Below are 19,282 nucleotides of genomic sequence, written 5' to 3' on the forward strand. Positions count from 1 at the left end.
GTAGGGATGGTGATTACAGCAGAGAATGAAACAAAATGAATTACAAGTGTAAACACTGTAGAGTTTGCATAGAAACATAAATAAGCATTGATTTAAGTTTTACTTTTTTAAGAACTGAAAAACTTTACTTGTCGGCCTCTTGAAGTAAGAAACCTTTGTTTGAGCCAGAATTCTTGAAGTTATTTGAACACCAAAAGCTGTTGTTTCTGTTGCCTGGCAAGCACTGCTGACTAGGTGAGTTATTTTGTTCTTGAGTAAAATCAGGTGGAAATTGCTGTACTTTTTGGTACTTCAGTGAAGTTGATGGTAGCCTGCTACTGACAGACCTGCTGCTAAGAGTACAGACCAGTGGTCAGAATTGAAGTGACTGATCAACAGGTATAATTGTTGCACGCTCTGTGTTTGTAGTAAAATCATATTAGCAGATTTTCTCAGTTAAAAAGCATTACAGAATGCATAGGCCAGTGGAGGTTCAACAGGCCCAGTGCTGTGTCCTGCACTGGGGTCACAGCCCCGTGCTGAGTTACAGGGAAGAGTGGCTGGAGAGATTCCTGGGCATGCTGTGACAGCAGCTGAACATGAGCCAGCATGTGCTGACAGTGACTGTCCCCTGTGCTCGGCACTGCTGAGGGACACCAGCCTTCAGAGAGCACACTGAGGTGCTGAATGGGCCCCGAGAAGGGCACTGCTCCAGTGAGCACTGCTGAGGGACACCAGCCTTCAGAGAGCACACTGAGGTGCTGAAGGAGCCCCGAGAAGGGCACTGCTCCAGTGAGCACTGCTGAGGGACACCAGCCTTCAGAGAGCACACTGAGGTGCTGAATGGGCCCCGAGAAGGGCACTGCTCCAGTGAGCACTGCTGAGGGACACCAGCCTTGAGAGAGCACACTGAGGTGCTGAATGGGCCCCGAGAAGGGCACTGCTCCAGTGAGCACTGCTGAGGGAGCTGGGGGTCTTCAGCCTGGGGAAAAGAAGGCTCAGGGCAGCCTTGTTGTTTTCTACAACCACCTGGAAGGAGGCTGCAGGCAGGTGAGGGTTGGTCTCTTCTCCCAAGTAACAAGTGCTAGTACAAGAGAAAACTGCTTCAGGTTGCACTGGGGGAGGATTAGATTGGATATTAGGAAAACTTGTCTTGACAGGAAGGGTTGTCAAGCCCTGGCATAGGCTACCCAGGGAGGTGGGCACGTCACCATTCCTGGAGGTGTTTAATGGATGCATAGATGTGGCATTTGGGGATGTGGTTCAGTGGTGGCTTGGCACCGCTGGGGTAACAGCAGGACTCTACTTCAAAGGTTTTTTCCAACCTAAATGATTTTTTGATGCAGCATTGTCCTTCTGTGACTTTTTCTGGTGAAAACTAAAATATAGGTCAAGCTATACAATACTTTAATAAGATTATTTGTTGGAACTCTGACTCAGTATTCCAGCAATTATTCTAATATCTTTCTGGTTTTTATTGCAGGTGTAATTAAGCTTGAACGTTTTCATCTGTGACTGTTGCCAGAAAAGATGAAGAAAACTACCTGGAGTAGAAAGAACTTTCTGCTTGTAGCAGGACTGTCACTTATAGGTGTCCATATAGGAAGCTTGCTTGTTAACTTTGTTGCAAAAAAGTCTGCTCAGTCTCATTCAGAAGCCAAAAGAGATCGTCCATGATGAAATACCTTCCTGCTGTCACTATTTATCCGTTTTGCAATATGATGTAAGCCTCGTTTTAAGAGAGCTGTGATGAGTAGTTTCAGGAATGCTACATATACCGTTTCACACTGAAAATAATAATCCTTACCTGCAAAGAATTAAAATGTACTTCTCTTAAATTTTAAAAGTGCAATGAATTATAGATCCAAGTGAAACTGAAATGTTTTTTTGGCTAGAATTAAAATCTTACCTTCAAAATGTCTCGCCTTGAAGCTAAAAAGCCTCCGTTATTTATTAGCAAGCCACTGACTAGAGATGCAGTGAGTCAGTCACTGTCTCTGCTGAGTGGGATATTAAAATCTTCCTACGGTCCTGCTGGTCGACTCAAGCAGCTCCACAATGGTGTGGGGGGCTGTGTTTGTACCACTTCCCAGTCCTCAGCCCTCCTGGGGCGCCTTTCCCTCAGCCAGCCCGTGCTGCGTGTCCTGGCAGCCTCTGTACGGAACCACGTGTCACGCTTCAGTGACTGTGGCTTATTCACTGCCATCCTTTGCTGTGGCTTCATCGAAAATTTCAGGAGCCTGAATGTTGCACCTTTTACTGTCATTAAAATAAGCAAGCATCTTCTGAGTTTGTGCATGAACCACCTGAAGTCGGAGGCCTGTGGTTGCCGGGTGTCTGTGGATTTTAGCAGTGTTGAGACCCTTGTTTGTTTGGTTCGGAGCATTTTAACAAGCAAACCTGCTTGCATGCTTAATAAAACTGAAGTTGATCATCTCACCTCACTGGTTTTAAAAGCTTTTATATTTACTGTTCCATGTCACGTTGAGACTAATGCTGTTTTAGGGAAGTGTGTGGTAATACCTGTGAAAGGTAGAAGAGTTATGGATTCTACAGTTCTTCCTGGACTGCTGATAGAAGCGCCAGAAATCCAGCTGGGAAAACCGCTTGCTGTCAGAAGGACTAGTTCAAACGTGATCAAGATTGCCCTTTTCAGTGTGTCCATGTCAGGTGACGGCTCTAACCATGAGGAAGGAACTATAGCGGTCCATCCTGGAGTTTCTCTGGAAGTGTCAGAGCTGAATCAGCTGCTGAATGTGGGGAAGCAGCTGGTTAAGGATGAGGTGGGCCTCGTGGTGTGCCAGAAGGTGATGCATCCCTCCTTGAAGCAGTACCTGAAGGAGCACGGTGTCGTGGCTGTGGACAGGGCTGGGCTGTCTCTGATGGAGCCCCTGGGCCGTGTGACAGGTAACAGGCCAGTTCTCTGCCTGAGCCATTGTCCTGCCCTTGTCCCTGTGAGGAGAGCGTCACCTGGGCTGGTGTCATTGCAGAGGGAGGTCTCTTATTTCCCTCTACCTTAGCCGCCGAGCAGGAGTTGCTCTTTTCTAGTCCAAAAACCATTTATTTTTCCAGGTGACTAGGTCTTCTGTGCAGGCCCTGATGGTGGCATACCACAGGTGGTACTTCTGCTTGCTGCATGAGGGATATCCAATTCCAGTTTGTTTTCAAACTTTGATTCAAGACAAATGAAACAATTGCTTTCTTTAATCTCAAATTGCCACCAAGTCTTGCACTCTAAATGTGTTGCTTTCTGTGATTTCCTGTGTGAATTGAAATGACAGGTATTGAACAAGGTGTATAAAAAGCCAAGAGGATTAAAGTTTATGCTTTATGAAATGCATTAGCTAGCTGTTCTGATGGTGCCACATACTGTTATCCTTTTTTAATTGACAGGTTCACAGCCTATAGCTTCCATACATTCGTTGCCTCCTGGCTGTTACGGCAGTTTGAAAGATTTGTGCCTGGAGAGTTTTGCTTCAAAGCATTTTCTACATCTGATTCCTGGGGACACAGTTATCTGCAGCCTGATACTCTGTAACAGAAGTGAAACAGCATGGGATGAGTTGAAGGTAGGCAAATTTTCTTCAAATATTTTCTTGGAAAGTTATGGTTTTAATGGAAAAATACTGAGAAACATGAAACACATTGAGTTTAGAAACAGTTTTTTCAGTACATAAATTAAGTTTGTTTCCAGAATTTCAAAATCCTTGAAGTGCTCATGTTAATTTAATACCTCTGGTAAAATACAGGAAGTTGTTTAGGGACAGGTACATCTTTTACCTGTTCTTGAGACCAGTGCTGGATAAATATTTTCATTTTCATTACTTGGTCTTTGAGAACATAAAAATCAAAACTGCCTAGTAAAAAGCCAGCAGCAACACATACAATGATAGTCAGGCATTGTTTTGCATTGTACAGTTGGTCTGGAAATGTCATTGATACTGATTGACTTTTTATATATAGCCCTGTTTTGAAAAAAGAGGGATTAAAATGCAGCTTTTTATTTCTGCCTTTCCATAGTGTGGACAAATAAAGACAATTTCTCATTAAGTGAACAAGGTCTTGGAAATCTCTCAGCAGCTTTATATCCACATGTAATTCAACTTTATGGAATCTGTAGCAGAAACTACTGAAACTTTTATTCCAGTGTTTTTTTTCCAATGGGGACAAATCCTTGTGGTATGTCTAACAAGAATTTAATGTGATTTTCAGCGTGTCTGTGAAACTGCAGAACACGTGTTGCAGTTAACAGTGAAGGAACCTTGGGCATTATTAGGAGGCGGCTGTACAGAAACTCACCTGGCTTCATACATAAGACACAAGGTACGTAAGATGTAGGGGTTTTAAAGATGCTTAATGTACTTAAAGAGACAAGAATTTGTGTCGAATCACTGTGACAGTAAAACACTTGTCTCTTTCTAGATTAATGTGGAATTTTTGCTTACTACTAATATAAAATAAGGGTCTATTTGAAGCATTCAGTTATAATTACATCTTTTAAACTTAACACTATATTTGTACTTGTTGATCTTTCTTTAGGTATCTGTTGTAGTAACTGCATGTTTTTAAGTGCTGAAAATATGTAGAGTTTTATATTGAAAGATGATCATGCAGAACTCTGCTTCGACTGTTTCTTATCATGGGGTAATAATTAAACATTTTTTAGTTAGAACTGAACCATCTGTTTTGGGGGAAAAAAAAGCAGCAATATGATACATGCTTAAAATTACTTCTGTGAAACAGTGTTCTAACTTTGCTTTCCCGGTTCTGTTTTTTTTTTTTTAGAGTTCTAGCCTGCCTGCCAGCACTTTCCAAGACCTAGGTTGTTCTCAGACACAGTACCAATTGGTGGCTGACGGGTTTTGCCGTTCCCTGGAGTCTGTAGCTCGCTCTCTGAGTCACGATGGTGAAGAAGTCCTGACAGATGTGGTGTATGGGCACTGCTGGCTTGTTCCCTCAGGTTCTCCCTGTGTCTCCAGGTGGTCAGATTTAGTTTCAAGATGTGGCTGTGGGGTGAGTGGTAACACAGAGGACCTCAGCTGGAGCTTTTTGCAAGGCCACTCTGGCACTCCTGTTTTACAGGGCTGCCCTAAAGAGCCCTCAGTAAAGGTTGCTGACCTCCGGACTCTGGATTGCTTTGCTGCCAAGTGCAGTGGCCTGCAAGTAGCTCTGGAGACAGCCAACCTGATTTTGGATCTCTCATACATAATTGAAGATCAAAATTAGCTCTGATCTTACGTGATTTGAGTTGTATAGCAAGACAACACCGAATTGAAGGCAGGCTAATGTATAATGTGTTAAAATATTTGAATGGGTTAGAAGGCGGACAGAAATTTTAAATTTAACAGCTGGCCATTGAATACTCTTCCTCAGTGTTAATCTCCTGTGCTCTCAAGCATTTTCACATGTTCAACCTGTTCCCTCTGCATTAAAGAAAGTTTTGGATGTTGGTTAGCTCTGTGGCATCTTCAAAGGAATGGGAAAAATGGATTCACTTGCTGAGAAAACATGTTATGTATTAGGATTAATACAGTCTCAGCAAAAGCTTTACACATCTAAAGAGATTTTTATATTGCAGTAGAATTGAATCACTATTTTTAATTTTGTAGGGAAAAAAGGCTTAGCAGATACCTTGGGCCACTTGTTTTTAATTTTGTCCTGAAGTTTTTGTCACCATATATTATATGTATATACAGTTTCTATTTCTAAATGGGTGAAAGATTTAAATTCATATATGTAATTTATTTAGCAAGTTTAAAAAACTCAACCTGGAGCTCTTAAGGTAGCAGGTAGGTAATAGAAGATTTGGAAGGAAATGGAAGACTGGGTGAAAAAACTTTTGTCAAGTGGACCTTGATTATCTTCTGTGGAATACAGGGCAGCATATAATGAAGTTTCTATCATTCAAGCAAAGCTGCAAGAATGTCCCACTTACCATTCAATTAACTCTTTGACTGTGGCTTCTTTTAACGAAGTAAGGCTTTAAGCTGCTCAGACTTGTTTTGATCTTTAAATAAGACTGTAGACTGAATGATCAAAACTTTTTCTCATTCTCAGCTTGCATGCAAGATCAAAAAGGGTGCTACATTTTCTTACTTAAGCTCATTTTCTTTGCCACTTTTCTTCTCCCTCTTTGTTTTCAGTCACAGGGGACAAATCATGCATGGTGCATTTCCAGAAAACATCTGAGTCAGTTGCCATCTAGTCTGCTTATTTTTTTCCTGGTCTGTTAAGATTTTAATATATTTATTTACTGCATATAAGCAGTAGAATTGTTATATATAACTCAGTTTTGAAATATGTAATTAAAACCTGATCTTTCCAGGCCTTTTGTACAAAGTTCTTTTAATTTTGAGAACATAAGTAATCATTTTCTCACTGGGGAAAAAAAAAAAGAAGAGATACTTAGAGTTCTTTATCTTTTTATGACCTGAAATGATTGCTCCTGTGCTGTAAGGCATACTTTGGGGACTTGTGCAAGAATGTTACAAGGGTTGAGAATGGAGGCTGCTGAAAGCTGGTTTGAAAGCTAATAAGGCTGCTTTCATGTCTTGATCCTCCCATATGCCATGAACTATATGAAAACATCAGGAATAATGAAGCCAAATGATGGTGCATATCTTAAGGCACAGAAGAATCTTGGTAATACTTCATCTAATTATGACTCTGCAGCTCAGAGTGCTGAATTATACTATTTTACTTCCTATAATAGCAGCTTGTTATGCAGTGTGGAAAATGTTGAGTTTAGTGACTACAGCTGTGAAGTGAAAATTAAAACAATATTCAAGTAGAAGCAGTTGTGAGTGTTCTTTTGTCTTGGTATCTGAAGGTCGAATCACAGGTCTTGAAATAGAGCTGACAATGGTATTTATTCTCCCCCAAAAAGAAAGTCACAGATAAAAAAAAATGAAAAAATTAAATTTAATTTTTGGTAAGTAGCTAAGAATCATTTATACCTGAACTAAAGATTTTTTCATATATGGATAATTTTAATGACAATGAATTTTTTCCTTCTACTGTGACTAGAAAGGATAAATAAGCAGCTTGCTCTGCTGTTTATGGACAGTATAGGTTCAGTTCTCAGTTGTACTATAGTAGGCTTGAACCTTTAGTGTTTAGTGTTGCCTCATCTTTGAGGGGTAACGTAGGAGGAGTACAGCTTTGGATAGTTTTTAAAAACCAAGTAAAAAGAGTTTTGACTCAATCTAACAGCAACATAAAGTAACCTTTTTGAACTTGGTGTTTTCTAATAAAATTTGGGTGCAAAAATGGCTGGGTTTCCCCCTGTGTTTCAAAGCTGACAGAATGAAATATCAGCTGTAATGCCTCTGAGAAGCCACTATGGTTTTATTCCTGTTCCCCTTAGCATTTGAAGTGCAGTGGGAAAAATTAGCACTACGTAAGTATTAGGAGACAAGTGTTTTCTGATCATGACCTCGGTCATGTCTGATTTCCACAGATTGCTCAGATCAAATTAAACTTTAATAATTCTACTGATAATGTACAGGAAATAGCAACATTAATTTCCATGCTTCTCAGGTATGTTTGTGCTCCCGGCCTAGAAGGAGAAATAAAGAAGTGCTGATATTAGAATCACTCAGGTCAGCATATTTAGGTAAAATGCCAGTGTGATATAACTGCTCCTCAGTTCAGTATTTGTTTGGTATTTCTGTTCCCATTTGATACTTGAAGCTTCAAAGTGAAGACCTGAAAAGGCAGATTAATTAAGGGATTTTTATTTCTATTTATTGTGATCCATTTCAAGCAGATGCACCAGTAAATATTATTTGGCATTGGTTAAGAATGCATAGTACCTGTTTTTTATTGATTCTGCTTCTTATCTGTGAATTTGTAGAGTCTGAGCCATATCTGAGATCTTTTTCTGTCTATTCTCCTATAAAATGGGAACAAAGATCTTTTGGGTGAGGGGTTCAAAGATCCAGATGTAAAGTGAAAAACAGAAAAAAGTGAAAAAAGAAAGAGATATTTTAAAATTACTGAAATCCTTGCTAAAACATTAGAGTAATTTCATTATGGGAACTTTGATCAGAATTTACGTGGACTCCTTTAATTATTTTTCTGGGTAAAACACCACATCTTTTTATATTGAACCTGGATGCCTTTTCTTGCTCTCTGAAGTCCCAGCAACAGAACATCACTGTTGCTGCCAGTAATCTGAATTATTGCTTTACATCTTCAGTACACACACACAGAGAAATGTGACCTTAAAGCTGTGTGCAGGAATGGTTGGAATTCAAGATCAGCAGTGTCAGATGTGTCAGCCATCCTTACTGTGTCATGTCTTCAGAGTCTGTGCTCTGCTGTTCACAGTGGATGTCTGTGTGATGCTAATCCTTGAAGACAGGCTAGAACAGGTTTGTGACTTTGGGAAACTTTTTCTTACTATATTGGTGGTGTGCTGCCATTTTGTTGGTTTAAAATTTTTGATTTTTTTCTTTTTTAATTCAAGTGTTTGGGGTTTTTTAAGCTGAGCAGCCACTACAGTGTTAGATCTGTCTCAGTAAGAAGAGTATTGATTGCTGTTAAAGCTTGCAAGGCAAATAGTGCCTGGAATATCATAAGCACAGTAGAGCTTGTACAAAACAATTCACACCCTACCCAAAAAATTCACCCCTACTCTTGAGTTTTACTTATGCCCTTATTTTGCTGTGCTGGTTAGCAAAATGTGGTATTTATCAGCAGTGCCATGGGAACTGAGTCATGTAAGTATTACACTCTTCAGTCTCAGAAAAATCAATATATTTGAGTCAGTCAATGTTGTAGGAAGAACTTTAACTGGATCTGCATTTACTGCTGTTCAGAGGATGCAGAAATAGACTGACTTTATTGCAAAGGGCCTGCCTCCAGCATGCTTGCAATCTGCCAGCCAGACTTTTTGAGAAACTATATTACAATGGGTAGTTCCAGAATATTAGTAGCTTTTACCCATTATTGTAAATACGAGTAATTTTATGTTTGTCAGCAGGGACAAGTTGCACAGTACTAATAAATAACTTTTTGACAAGTAATGCTGTGATCTTAAATTCTCAGTTAAGAAATACCTTTGCTTTTTGTCTGTATGCATAGCCTGATTTAAATTAGTCTTGCACATCATAAGCTCAAAAGCATATACAAATTTATTCTCTATGCTGGAAGCAGAAATGTAGTTACAGTGTTTGTAAGTAGAGCCACCATGTCATTATTCCAGGCACCAGTAAAATTAATTGCAGAACAGGTTCCAGGATTGGGATGCTTGACCTAATCATGAAACACGTTTTATTTTCACACCTTACTGCAAACATCTTTATAAACTTGAGCTTTTAAATCTGCTTGCACATGAAAAGCTTTTATTCAAGCTTTTATCATGTGCCTGGAAGGCCCCAGCTGTTTGTGTCTGCCTTCTGGAAACTGATTACTAGTGTCCTTGTTATTTTCTGTCTGGACAACATCAGCTCTCTTCAGGTGCACATTAAATACACATTAAATACTAGCTGCCTTTTTTTTAATACTATTATGTGATGTCTGCTAAGCATTTGTGTTGCAGCACTGTGATGTCAACAGCTAGTCCTGATTGGTAACCCTCTTTTTATAAACCATTAAATCTAGTCTCTTTAAGGCTTTGTGACATTGGTAGACTGATAGGTTACCCCTCATAAAAAACATGTGAGGTTTGGGGAAAACTGAGTTCTCTAATCTGTGGCAGTGACTCCAAAGGACCCTGAGTCACCCTTTGCGTGTGGGCTGTGCAGGGGCTGCTGATGGATGCTGCACTTGGGCAATGGCTGAATGTTTTTTTCAGGGAATTGTAAGGACTGTGGTACCTTCAGTTCTTGGAAGACTTTGTGACTTATTTAAGAGCCAGAAGCAAAACTATTTCACCCTCATTTATTACTTTGTAACTAATATTCCTCCTGCCACGCACCTGCCCAGTCGCTTGCACATACCTCAGCTCAACAGAGGGAGAAAATGGGATGAATAACCTCCTGGGTCCAGATGAGCCTCTTGTGCTGTGTTTCCCACTCTTCTCCCCTAAATTCCTCGCTGCCAAGCGGCATTTTGCCCTTTTTTAGATGTGTTTAAGGAGAGCGGCCACAGGCGCGGGGCGGGAGCCCCCTGCTCCCCACAGGGCTCCTGAGGTACCTCACAGGGCGCCATTTTGAGAGCCCTCACGACGGCCGCGGCAGCGTGCGGAAAATCGCTGCGTTTAATGGCACTGGGGCTGCCAACAAAGCCTGGTCCTGGGAAAGGTGCTGGGAAAATGGGTTTTTCCTTGTGCAGTGAGTGCTTCAGGAGGGACAGGCACCCTGGAGATCAGCCAGCCCGAGAGCTGACCTCAGAAAAGGTACGGACAAAGAAAAACCCGGCTCCTCTTTGCCAAGGGTGGTTTAAAGCTGATGGTTCCTGATGGCGGTCATGCAGGGCAGCTGTGATAGACTGCCCTCTCCCCTCAGACATAGGTCCCACCTGTGGAGAAGCAAGGGTGGATGGTGTGCTGAAGGACTGGAGAGCTTTGGGCACTTTCTGGGAAGGCGAGATCGCTTCCCAGTAGCTTTGAAAAGGAGAAAGGCCCAGCAGCTCTTCATGAGGGAGCTCCCACTGTATGACCACCTGCCCACACCTGCGAAGTCTCCTCAGGAGCGGTCTGAGGACATGAGCATGGGAGAAAGACAGAGGATTGACCCACAGCCCCTCCATCATCACATGAGCTACAGCCCACAGGATGACTCCAAAAAGTGAGTTTTAATTTACTTGCATTTACATTTCCTTTGCACCAGCACCGTACCTGCTAAGCAGGTAGTTGTGTGACATGGCTGTCTGTTAATGCCAGCCCTTTTCCTCTCTTTCTGCTTTCCATTGCTTCATTTTTAAGCAATGAATGTTTCTTCTCTAACTAATGAAGGTGGTACAAATTCTTCACTTGGCTTTGCATAATTTAACCCTGGTATGTCATATGTGTTTCTTCTTTGAGATTGCCAGCAGAGGTGAGGAAAAGAAAATTAGATTTTTTGGTTTTACTTGAGTTCTTTTTGGATATTTAAAATAATGATCCTAGGAAGCATGTCCTGAATCTGCCTGCCCTGCATCACTGAAGTGTCATGGAGTTGTGATCAGCATTGCACTGACTTCCATGGTTTGTGTTTGAGCCAGATATCTTTGCTGAATCAGGTTTTGAACTGTCCTATCATGATACTTTACTTGTAATTGTGAATTTGTCCATAAATTAGTCTCTTTTGTTCCATAAATTTTTTGGTCTGGCCAGTCAGATGTGTCAATGTCCTACAGCTGGGAACATTCCTAATTGAAAGTTGTTTTCAGCTGAAACAAGGTTATTTGGGTAATAACTAAGACAGCTGAAGATGCCCTTGCTGTTTCTTACCTTTGAAATTAACTAGTAAGAACAATATAATACAAAATGCTAAGAAAGTGGAATACTTGAACCCTATATTGAATAATCCAGTCTCCTCTTTTTTTTTTTTTCCAAATAAAGAACTCATCCCCAAAGCAAAGCAGCAGAGAAATTAGTTTAGATTTCTAATAACAAAAACTGCTGTGCAAAACCCTCCTTTGGGTACTGAAATATAGCATCAAATAAAATTTATAAAAGCAGTATGCAGTTGATATCTTTGTGACTGTAAAACCCATTCAACTCATAGGGTGAGTTCTTCATATGAGTGTGTCACAGAATTCTGAGGGGAGTGTGAGTGCACATGTCCTGGTTTTAGGTGTCAAGAAGATCTGTTGCATCTGTTTAATCAAAATAGCTGCTAAATGAAAAATCTTTCTAAAAACTGCATGCACAACAGCAGATGTCACTCCAGTTTTTAGTTGGGCCCAGGGAAGGATTTGCTTGCTGCAAGAATAACTCATGCATGGCATTATTGCTTAGGTTTAATATCATTGTTAAGGAATCGATGGAATACATCACAGAATTTCTGAGATTAACTGGTGGTTGCTGGGGTAAATACCAGGGAAATGCTGTGTTTCTGGACTGTGTTGGCATGGGGTGGAGCCAGTTTGTGAAGAACTGTGGGCAGTGAGCAGCAATGCACACCTTATGCATGGTGTATGTTTAAGGCAGTGGGGTTCTCTGTTAACTGAGAAGAATATGCAGTTGCATGGCTGAACTGATCTAAGAGTTTTAAGATTGTGTTATAATTAAGTATATTTTCAGCAAACTACAGCAAATACTATGAAGGAGCACTTTGTTTCAGTATTCATACTTTGGTCATACCAATTGCTAAATTTATACAAAATTCATATAGGAGCCCAGAATGAAAGTTTCAATTTTCTGGAAGTAGTGCTGATTGAAGCAGGCACATCTTGTATGACTTATGTATATATGTGTTACAAAGTTTAGGCCAAAAATCTCATGGCAAGGTGGCAAAATAGGTTTCCTGAACACAAAATGAAACATAAACATCCACAATCTTAAAAATGTGGTTTTGGTTGGGTTTGCACACTGAAAGGGGATTGAAAACCTCCCCTGCTACTGGCCCTAAAGACACTTGAGTAGAAAGCAAGATTATTTCTATATCATAAGTTACTTCTAGTTGCTTAGAAGTATGACTTGTGGACATAAAGTCATCCAGAACTACATCTGTCTGAATCTAGTGCCTGTAGAGAAAGGAAGATAGTTGCTTTTGCATCAGAGGAAGAAAAGAAAAAAAAAGTTTTATGATATTAAAATGCATTTTAGGGGAAAAAGGAATATTGTACCTCTGCAAAAAAGTAGAGGTGAGTTTCTGTTTTGCTGGCAGACATTTTGCTTGAAGCTTTGGGTAGTGGAAAGTGTTGCAGGTAGTTATCTTTACAACAGGTTAATATGAAATGTCTCTTGAATGTGCGTACCACATACAATACAAGGATGACTTGCAATATTGGGAAATAGAGCTTTATTTGCCATGGTGCTTTGGTCATACCTAGCATTGCTGCAGAGTGCTAGGCAGGTGATATTAAAGGGCTCAAAATAAAACACTTATCTATATTTGCAGCTTCAGATAGAGAATATTTGCCAGCCTAAGTGGTGACTCTATGTAGTGACTGGCAAAGCCAGCAGTAATTGTGAGGCACAAAATCAATTCCATAGCTGTAACAAATGCAGTTTAAAAAACAGCCATGAAATACAGAGGAGAGTGGATTTGGAGCCACAGGCCAAGAGATTATTTCTCTATGGGTGGAAAGAAAACACTCAATTTTATCATAATTGTGTAGTAAGGCTCCCTGAATACAGAATTAGATTAATGTTTTCAAGTAGTAAAACCAGAGTTGTTTGGCAAGGACACCATGGTCTTAACTGTGTGTGTAGTAGGAAGAATAACTGTACAAAAAATCAGTTTCTTGAATATATAAGCTTGAGCTTTATTGGGTAAAGATGGGCAAACTCTGTCCCATATGCTTGTCACTTGTGATCATTAATGTTTAATCAAGAATTTATCCAAATTCCTAGCCAGACATAGTCTCAATAGTTGTCACAGGAACAAAAGATTGGCCCTGCCTGGGGCTCTGCCTATCAGGGAAGTTCCAGGTGAACAAGGTGTTTATCTCTGTTAGGGGCAAATCACGTAACTGAGAACTTGTGCCATAATGAAACACCCAGGAGCAGAAATGCTGTGCTTCAGCCTCTTCCTGGAGAATCCTCCAGGACACATTGGTAATGAATAGAGTTGATGTCATGTCCTCAGCAGCAGGTTCTTGGTGTGATGCATTTGAAGGTCTGCGTGGTTCCGGGGGTTGTCAGGGCGAGGCAGGCCGTGCTCTGCCTGCCCACCTCCAATGGAGAGCCTGGAGATGCTGTATGGGAAGTGCCTGTCTTGCAAAGAGCTCCAGCCAGATGGTGAGAGTGGGATCTGCTGCCTTCCCAGAGACCGCACAGGCACTCACTGGTTTCTTTTGGCCTTGAACAGTGTGACAGGAGGTTGTTGTCATAGCGCCGAGTACTCAGCTAAGCTTGGAGGAGCTGGAATTGATGAAATTCTGTCCTTTTCAAAGAATAGTGTGCTTGTTTTTATTGTGATTGTTTGTGTTAAGCTATTTTTGCCTCCTTTTCTTGAAATGGTGGGATTGCAGTGACTCATAAGGTAAGAAAACATGAGAATCTGATTTTATTCCAGTTTTTAAAAAATGGAATATTCAAAATTTTGGCCAGATCCTTGAAATGTCTGTTTCTTTTTGGTTCTGGGATATGAAAAGGTGTCATTTCCCCATCACCATGTTGAAAATTTGGTCTGTTTCTTGACACTGTTTGAATACAGGAAGAACTAAGTAAGATACAGACCAAGAAGACCATTTTCTCTGCCCTCAAAAGATGATGAGACACAAAGTAAGCACGCTCTCAGCTGAGATACAATTATCTTCATTCTCTACAGTGGCCTTTTAAGTGCTGAGGGAAGAACAGCGAGAACTCTCCTGGACAGCTCTTTTAGCTTCCAGCAATCAGCAATTTAGGGACTTCTGGGTCAGGCTGCATCTGGATTGTCAGTTTTAATGGGCACTCATAGGGTGATTTCTCAGTAATGCTGAAATGTAGGTTTCTTTAGCTTTGTTTTTATTTGGAGGAACTAAACTCTGGCTCAGAAGAAGAGGACAAAAAAAATGTGCTGAACTGAGATTTCAGATCATGAAGGAGCATGTCTTGGGCAGAGCATTTTTTGTGTGAGTTTTAGGAGCAGTGCCTAAAAGCCATGGTGAAATACTGGCGTGGCAGGATGAGATCCAAAAGTGTTTATATGGAGTGTCTGTGAGCCCCTTGGTCACACTTCAGTGGCAGAGTGTTAGTCTCTGTTTTTGTCAGAACAATATGAGATCATGGAGGTCACTTTTATCTGTGTTGGGGACAGAGCAGAGGACTGAGCTAGAGAGCCAGAGAGATTTATTGCATGAAAGCAGGGAAAGAAAAATGTGCCTGTCCTGTTCTTGATTTCTGTAGGTGTCTGTGTTTTGCCCACCCAGGCTCAATGCCATCTCTTCTAGAGCCCCCAGTATCAGTTGGTAAGTTATAATACAAATTATTTAAGAATAAAAAAGAGATTCACAGTTGAAGTTACCCAGGGCACTTACTTAGTGGTGGATGTGCTCCACACTGGGGTAATTCTGCAAGAGCAAATATTTAAAGTGTTTTATGTTCCTGATGTGTAGATGGTCCCATTGCTCTGAGTGAACCAATGCAGTGAGTTGTTACAAGCATGCAAAACACAGATTAAAAAATACAATTGCCGAGTGCAGCACAGGCTGGGCAAATGACCCATGATGGAGTAGTGACCCCTGTGGCAGGAGCAGCCTTGAATCATTCTTAATGGGAGTGCCAGGGATAAGAGACCACAAGCTGAACCTGAGCCTTGTGAGAGGAAGACATAGGTGTTTATTTCTGGGTTTTATTAAAAAAAAGGAAACAAAAAAACTTCTTCAGTCAGAACTGTCTGCATATAAAAGAAAAGGGGCCCAGTGAGGCTCACTTAGATAATCCCTACAACAGAGCAAGGGTAGGGAGATGTGGCTTCCCAATGGGTTGGAAGAGGAAGCCTAATTTAGGATGCTGTACGTCACACCTTAGGTAGGAAGAGGTGGTATTTGATCTTTTGTCTCTTGAGTCCTAAACTCACATCATGCCTACAGAGGGCCTGAATTTTTCTACTTTACATCCATGTCCTTATGAATTAAAGAGTGTTTGTTTGATCTGGGTGTTTGGGATTTGGCAGCTTTATATCATAGCTCTCCCATACCTGTGTGTGAATACTGAAGTCCATGCTTCACTGAAGGTTGAAACCTTTGAGATGCCCTTGATATCGAGGATGAGAGATTCCATTCTTCTAGACTTAGCTGCATTTGCAAATTGTTAGACTAGGGAAACCATTAGAGAGAAAATCTGTGCCTTTTGCTGAATTTATGCCTGGAGAAACTATGCAAATTAAAGAAAAGATTTGCTGCTCTGCTTTTCTTCCCTCTGCTATTTGTATCCTTTAACACTTCTGTCAGCTGCAGATGGGCAATAACTGAAGGACAGAGAAAGTGGCAGGTGTTCTATCCTTCCAAACCCTATCTGGTTTTAGTAGAATAAAAAAAAAAAAAAAAAAAAAGTAGTATTTGGTTGCTATGATAAAGCTAAATCATCAATTACTCTGCCTTGCTGCAATGCTGTCATGGGACTGCAGGCAGACTGCTGCGGTAAGGCAAGCACCTCAGTCCCAATCCTTCGGTTTAATTAGCAAAAAGTGCTTGTAAAATTTGGAATGTTGGAAGAGTTGGGTTGCAAATGTACGTTTGACATTTCTCGTGCTACTGCACATACCTATTTCCAGAGCAGCTTAGGGCTTAGCAGTGTTTCTCTCTTAATCCCAATGCACCAGTGAAACACTTCAGTATTGCTTATATTGGTAATATTAAATGAACAGAACACGGCTGTTGAACTTGGGTTCTCTAAATATTTTAGTTCTAGCTGGTGGGTGGGAATAGTGAGACCAAAGAGGTCAGCACCCCCAGTGCTCTGGCCTGTCCCTGTGCTTTGATTGCTGAGCTCAAACAGTTTAACCCACAGCCCTTTAATGCACTAAAACAATACTGAGCAATAAACTGGGGGTTTCAGTAGCTAATTTATAGATGCTTCAGTCCGTTGTGTAGTGGGTGTGGGTCAGCTGTTCAACAGATGTCTTTGAGCCATTTTCCATGCCAGCAGTCAATCTTTCTAGTTATCTTCTTTGGAATAAACAATTCTGTTCTCTGAGCTTTTTCACTTTGCTGGTTTGTTTTGGCCAAGGACTGTTTTTGGAAAAGAAGAGCCAGAGCAGTATAAAGTTGGTTTTAAGCAAACCATAATGACACTGTAATATGTTGCACTAATATTCAGCTGTTGGCTGTCTGTGTGGCACACAGTACTCCAAGGAAGATCAAGCCTGGATAAACAAGGGGCGGTAAAGCTGGAGAGCTTGTCTTACTGAAAACTGTTTATTTGGAGCTCTATTTATAATTGTTTTCTTTAATAAATACCTCTGTTTAGGAGGTACTGTTATGCCATGTGTTTCAACAAATCTCATCTCAAGCAAGTCCTGATGGATGAAAAACGTTTTATGAAGTGTCTAGTCTGTTGGGTTTTCTGCCTGAAAAGGTAGAAATAATATAAGAAGTCATGCACAGTGTATCCAGATGTTCTTCTGAGATCTATCCAAAAAGCATGGATTTCTGATGATTTTAAAAGCAGAGAAGATAGAAACCCACTGCATTGGTCTGTCCAGTATGAATGCAAATAGTTCTTTCCATAATGACAGTGTGACATCCATAATGACATCTTTTTTTCCTAAGGTCAGGTGAATCTACTGCTTTTGGATGGCAGGTGCTATTTTTTTCACTCAAAGTTTTGTATCGAGGACAGGTTGGATGGGACTCTGAGCAACCTGGTTTAGTGGGAGATGGCTCTACCCATGGCAGGGGAGATGGAATCAGATGGTCTTTGAGGTCCCTTCCAACCCAAACCATTCTGTGAATGTTGAATGCCTCTATCATATGCAGGACAGTAACTCAGCCTTGGAGCAGTGCCATATAACATGCAGCACCTGACTACTCCTTGCTCAGACAAATCAGAAAATAGAATCATGGAATGGTTTGGGTTGGAGGGTCCTTAAAGCTCATCTGGTTCTGAACCCCCTGCTGTGGGCAGGCAGAGATGCCACCCACTAGATCAGGTTGCTCAAGAACCCCTTCCGACTTGGTCTTGAATGTTTTCAGGGATGGGGTACATCCACAACTTTTTCTAGGCAGCCTGTTCCTGTGTCTCACCACCCTCACAGAAAAGAATTTCTTCCTAACATCCAATCTAAACCTATTCTCTGTCATTTGGAAGTTATTCCTCCTTGTCCTATCTCTCCATGTCCTTGTCAAAAGTCCTTCTCCAGCTGTGCCCTATAGGTACTCAAATGAAACTATAAAGGTCTGCTTGGAGCTTTCTCCAGTCTGGACAGCAACCCTCCTCATGTAACTCATTGTTAGTTCTCTGTTTTAAAATGTGTGTTTCCATAATTCCTCTCTTCAATAGGTGCTTATTACCGTGTTTCAACACTTTTATATTTGCATGCTGATTACAAAGGCAGTAGTTGGTCATGGACTCTTAAGTCATCTCATAATGAGTCATTTTGACCTCTTGTATTTCACAGGTAAAGTGACTGTGACTTTACAGCCAAAGGGACACAGTCTCCAGAAGGCTCCAACCATTATCTTTGTAAAAGAAACAGCAGCATTCAGATATCTGCACTTCTCACAGACTGGTTCAAAGCAAAAACCACCAGTCATCTCTGACATTCATCCCGTGGTAGGCTTGTGGTTTTCTAACTGCTTCACTCCCACTCACAGCTCCCTGGTGCTGTGACTCAGCTGCAGGAATGCTTCTGTGCCTGGCCTAGAGCTACATGTGTCACTGTGCTGTTGTCAATCCACATCCAGGCAGTGCTCTTGCTTCTGATAGATTTTGGTTCCTTGGAGTGACCTCTGAGCAGGGCGAGCCAGGAAAGCTTTGCACAGGCTCCTGCTTGTCCTGAGCCTTCTGTGAAAGGGAAGGTGTTGGCTCTTTTGACCTTGCTGAGCTTCCTGTGTGCTCCAGCCTCTCTGCTGCCGGACAGGCTGTCCCTACTGGTTTTTCTCAGTTCGCTTGCGCCTAGCAGAGCCAGAAACACATAGTTTCCTCTGGAAAAAATAAGCACTCTGACTCTATAATTTCTTGTATGTTTTCTCTGTGTGCACTTCTCCTCTGCCAGTGGTGCTGGGATGTCTTATCACTGAATCTGATCCTGTGCTTGGGTGTCTTTGGTGTTTTCTGTATCAGTGTCTTGTGTATTGTGTCAGCAGAATTTTATTGGAAAAAGAAGAAAAGTGTCTTTATATTTTTCCTCGATAGTTTGTTCCATCAGCTTTGTTAGTTGAATGTGGGAATCTTGAGGGCAGAATTGACAAAAGTCAACTATTCAATATGCTCTCAGAATTCAATGTTATAGTCAATAACCTGCTTGCTAAAAGAAAAAACTCTGGGGAAAAAACATATTTTGTGGCTGAAGTGTTCTTGTAATAAAAACATGGGAGTTTTGCACAAAGAGGAAAATAAAGTAAAAAAAAATAGCAAAGTCCTTTTTGTTGCTGCTGTTTTAGTAGCACAGAGCAAATGAATGTTTAACATGAAAGAAAATACAGATAAGATTCAAGTAATCATTAACTAAATCAGCTTCACTGCAGGAACTTGATTGGATCCATTTGAGACTACTGCATTGTGATATCTGCCTCCTCAGCCTGTGTGCCTGGTTAAAATACAGTGGAGCACTACTCCATC

The 19,282-nt window shown here is 41.0% G+C and overlaps 1 protein-coding gene across 1 annotated transcript; it reads left to right on the plus strand.

Annotated features, from left to right (window-relative positions):
* The first annotated feature begins 1,880 nt into the window (after window positions 1-1,880).
* Window positions 1,881-9,469, plus strand: LOC103819228 (MKKS centrosomal shuttling protein). Its single transcript, XM_009093699.4, has 4 exons — window positions 1,881-2,886; window positions 3,373-3,548; window positions 4,192-4,302; window positions 4,765-9,469. Exons 1-4 carry the CDS (start codon window positions 1,896-1,898, stop codon window positions 5,203-5,205), a joined length of 1,719 nt encoding a protein of 572 aa, XP_009091947.3. The 5' UTR covers window positions 1,881-1,895; the 3' UTR covers window positions 5,206-9,469.
* The last annotated feature ends 9,813 nt before the right edge of the window (window positions 9,470-19,282 follow it).

The sequence above is a fragment of the Serinus canaria genome, chromosome 3 (genome assembly GCF_022539315.1).
Source record: "Serinus canaria isolate serCan28SL12 chromosome 3, serCan2020, whole genome shotgun sequence".
Classification (NCBI taxonomy): Eukaryota; Metazoa; Chordata; class Aves; order Passeriformes; family Fringillidae; genus Serinus; species Serinus canaria.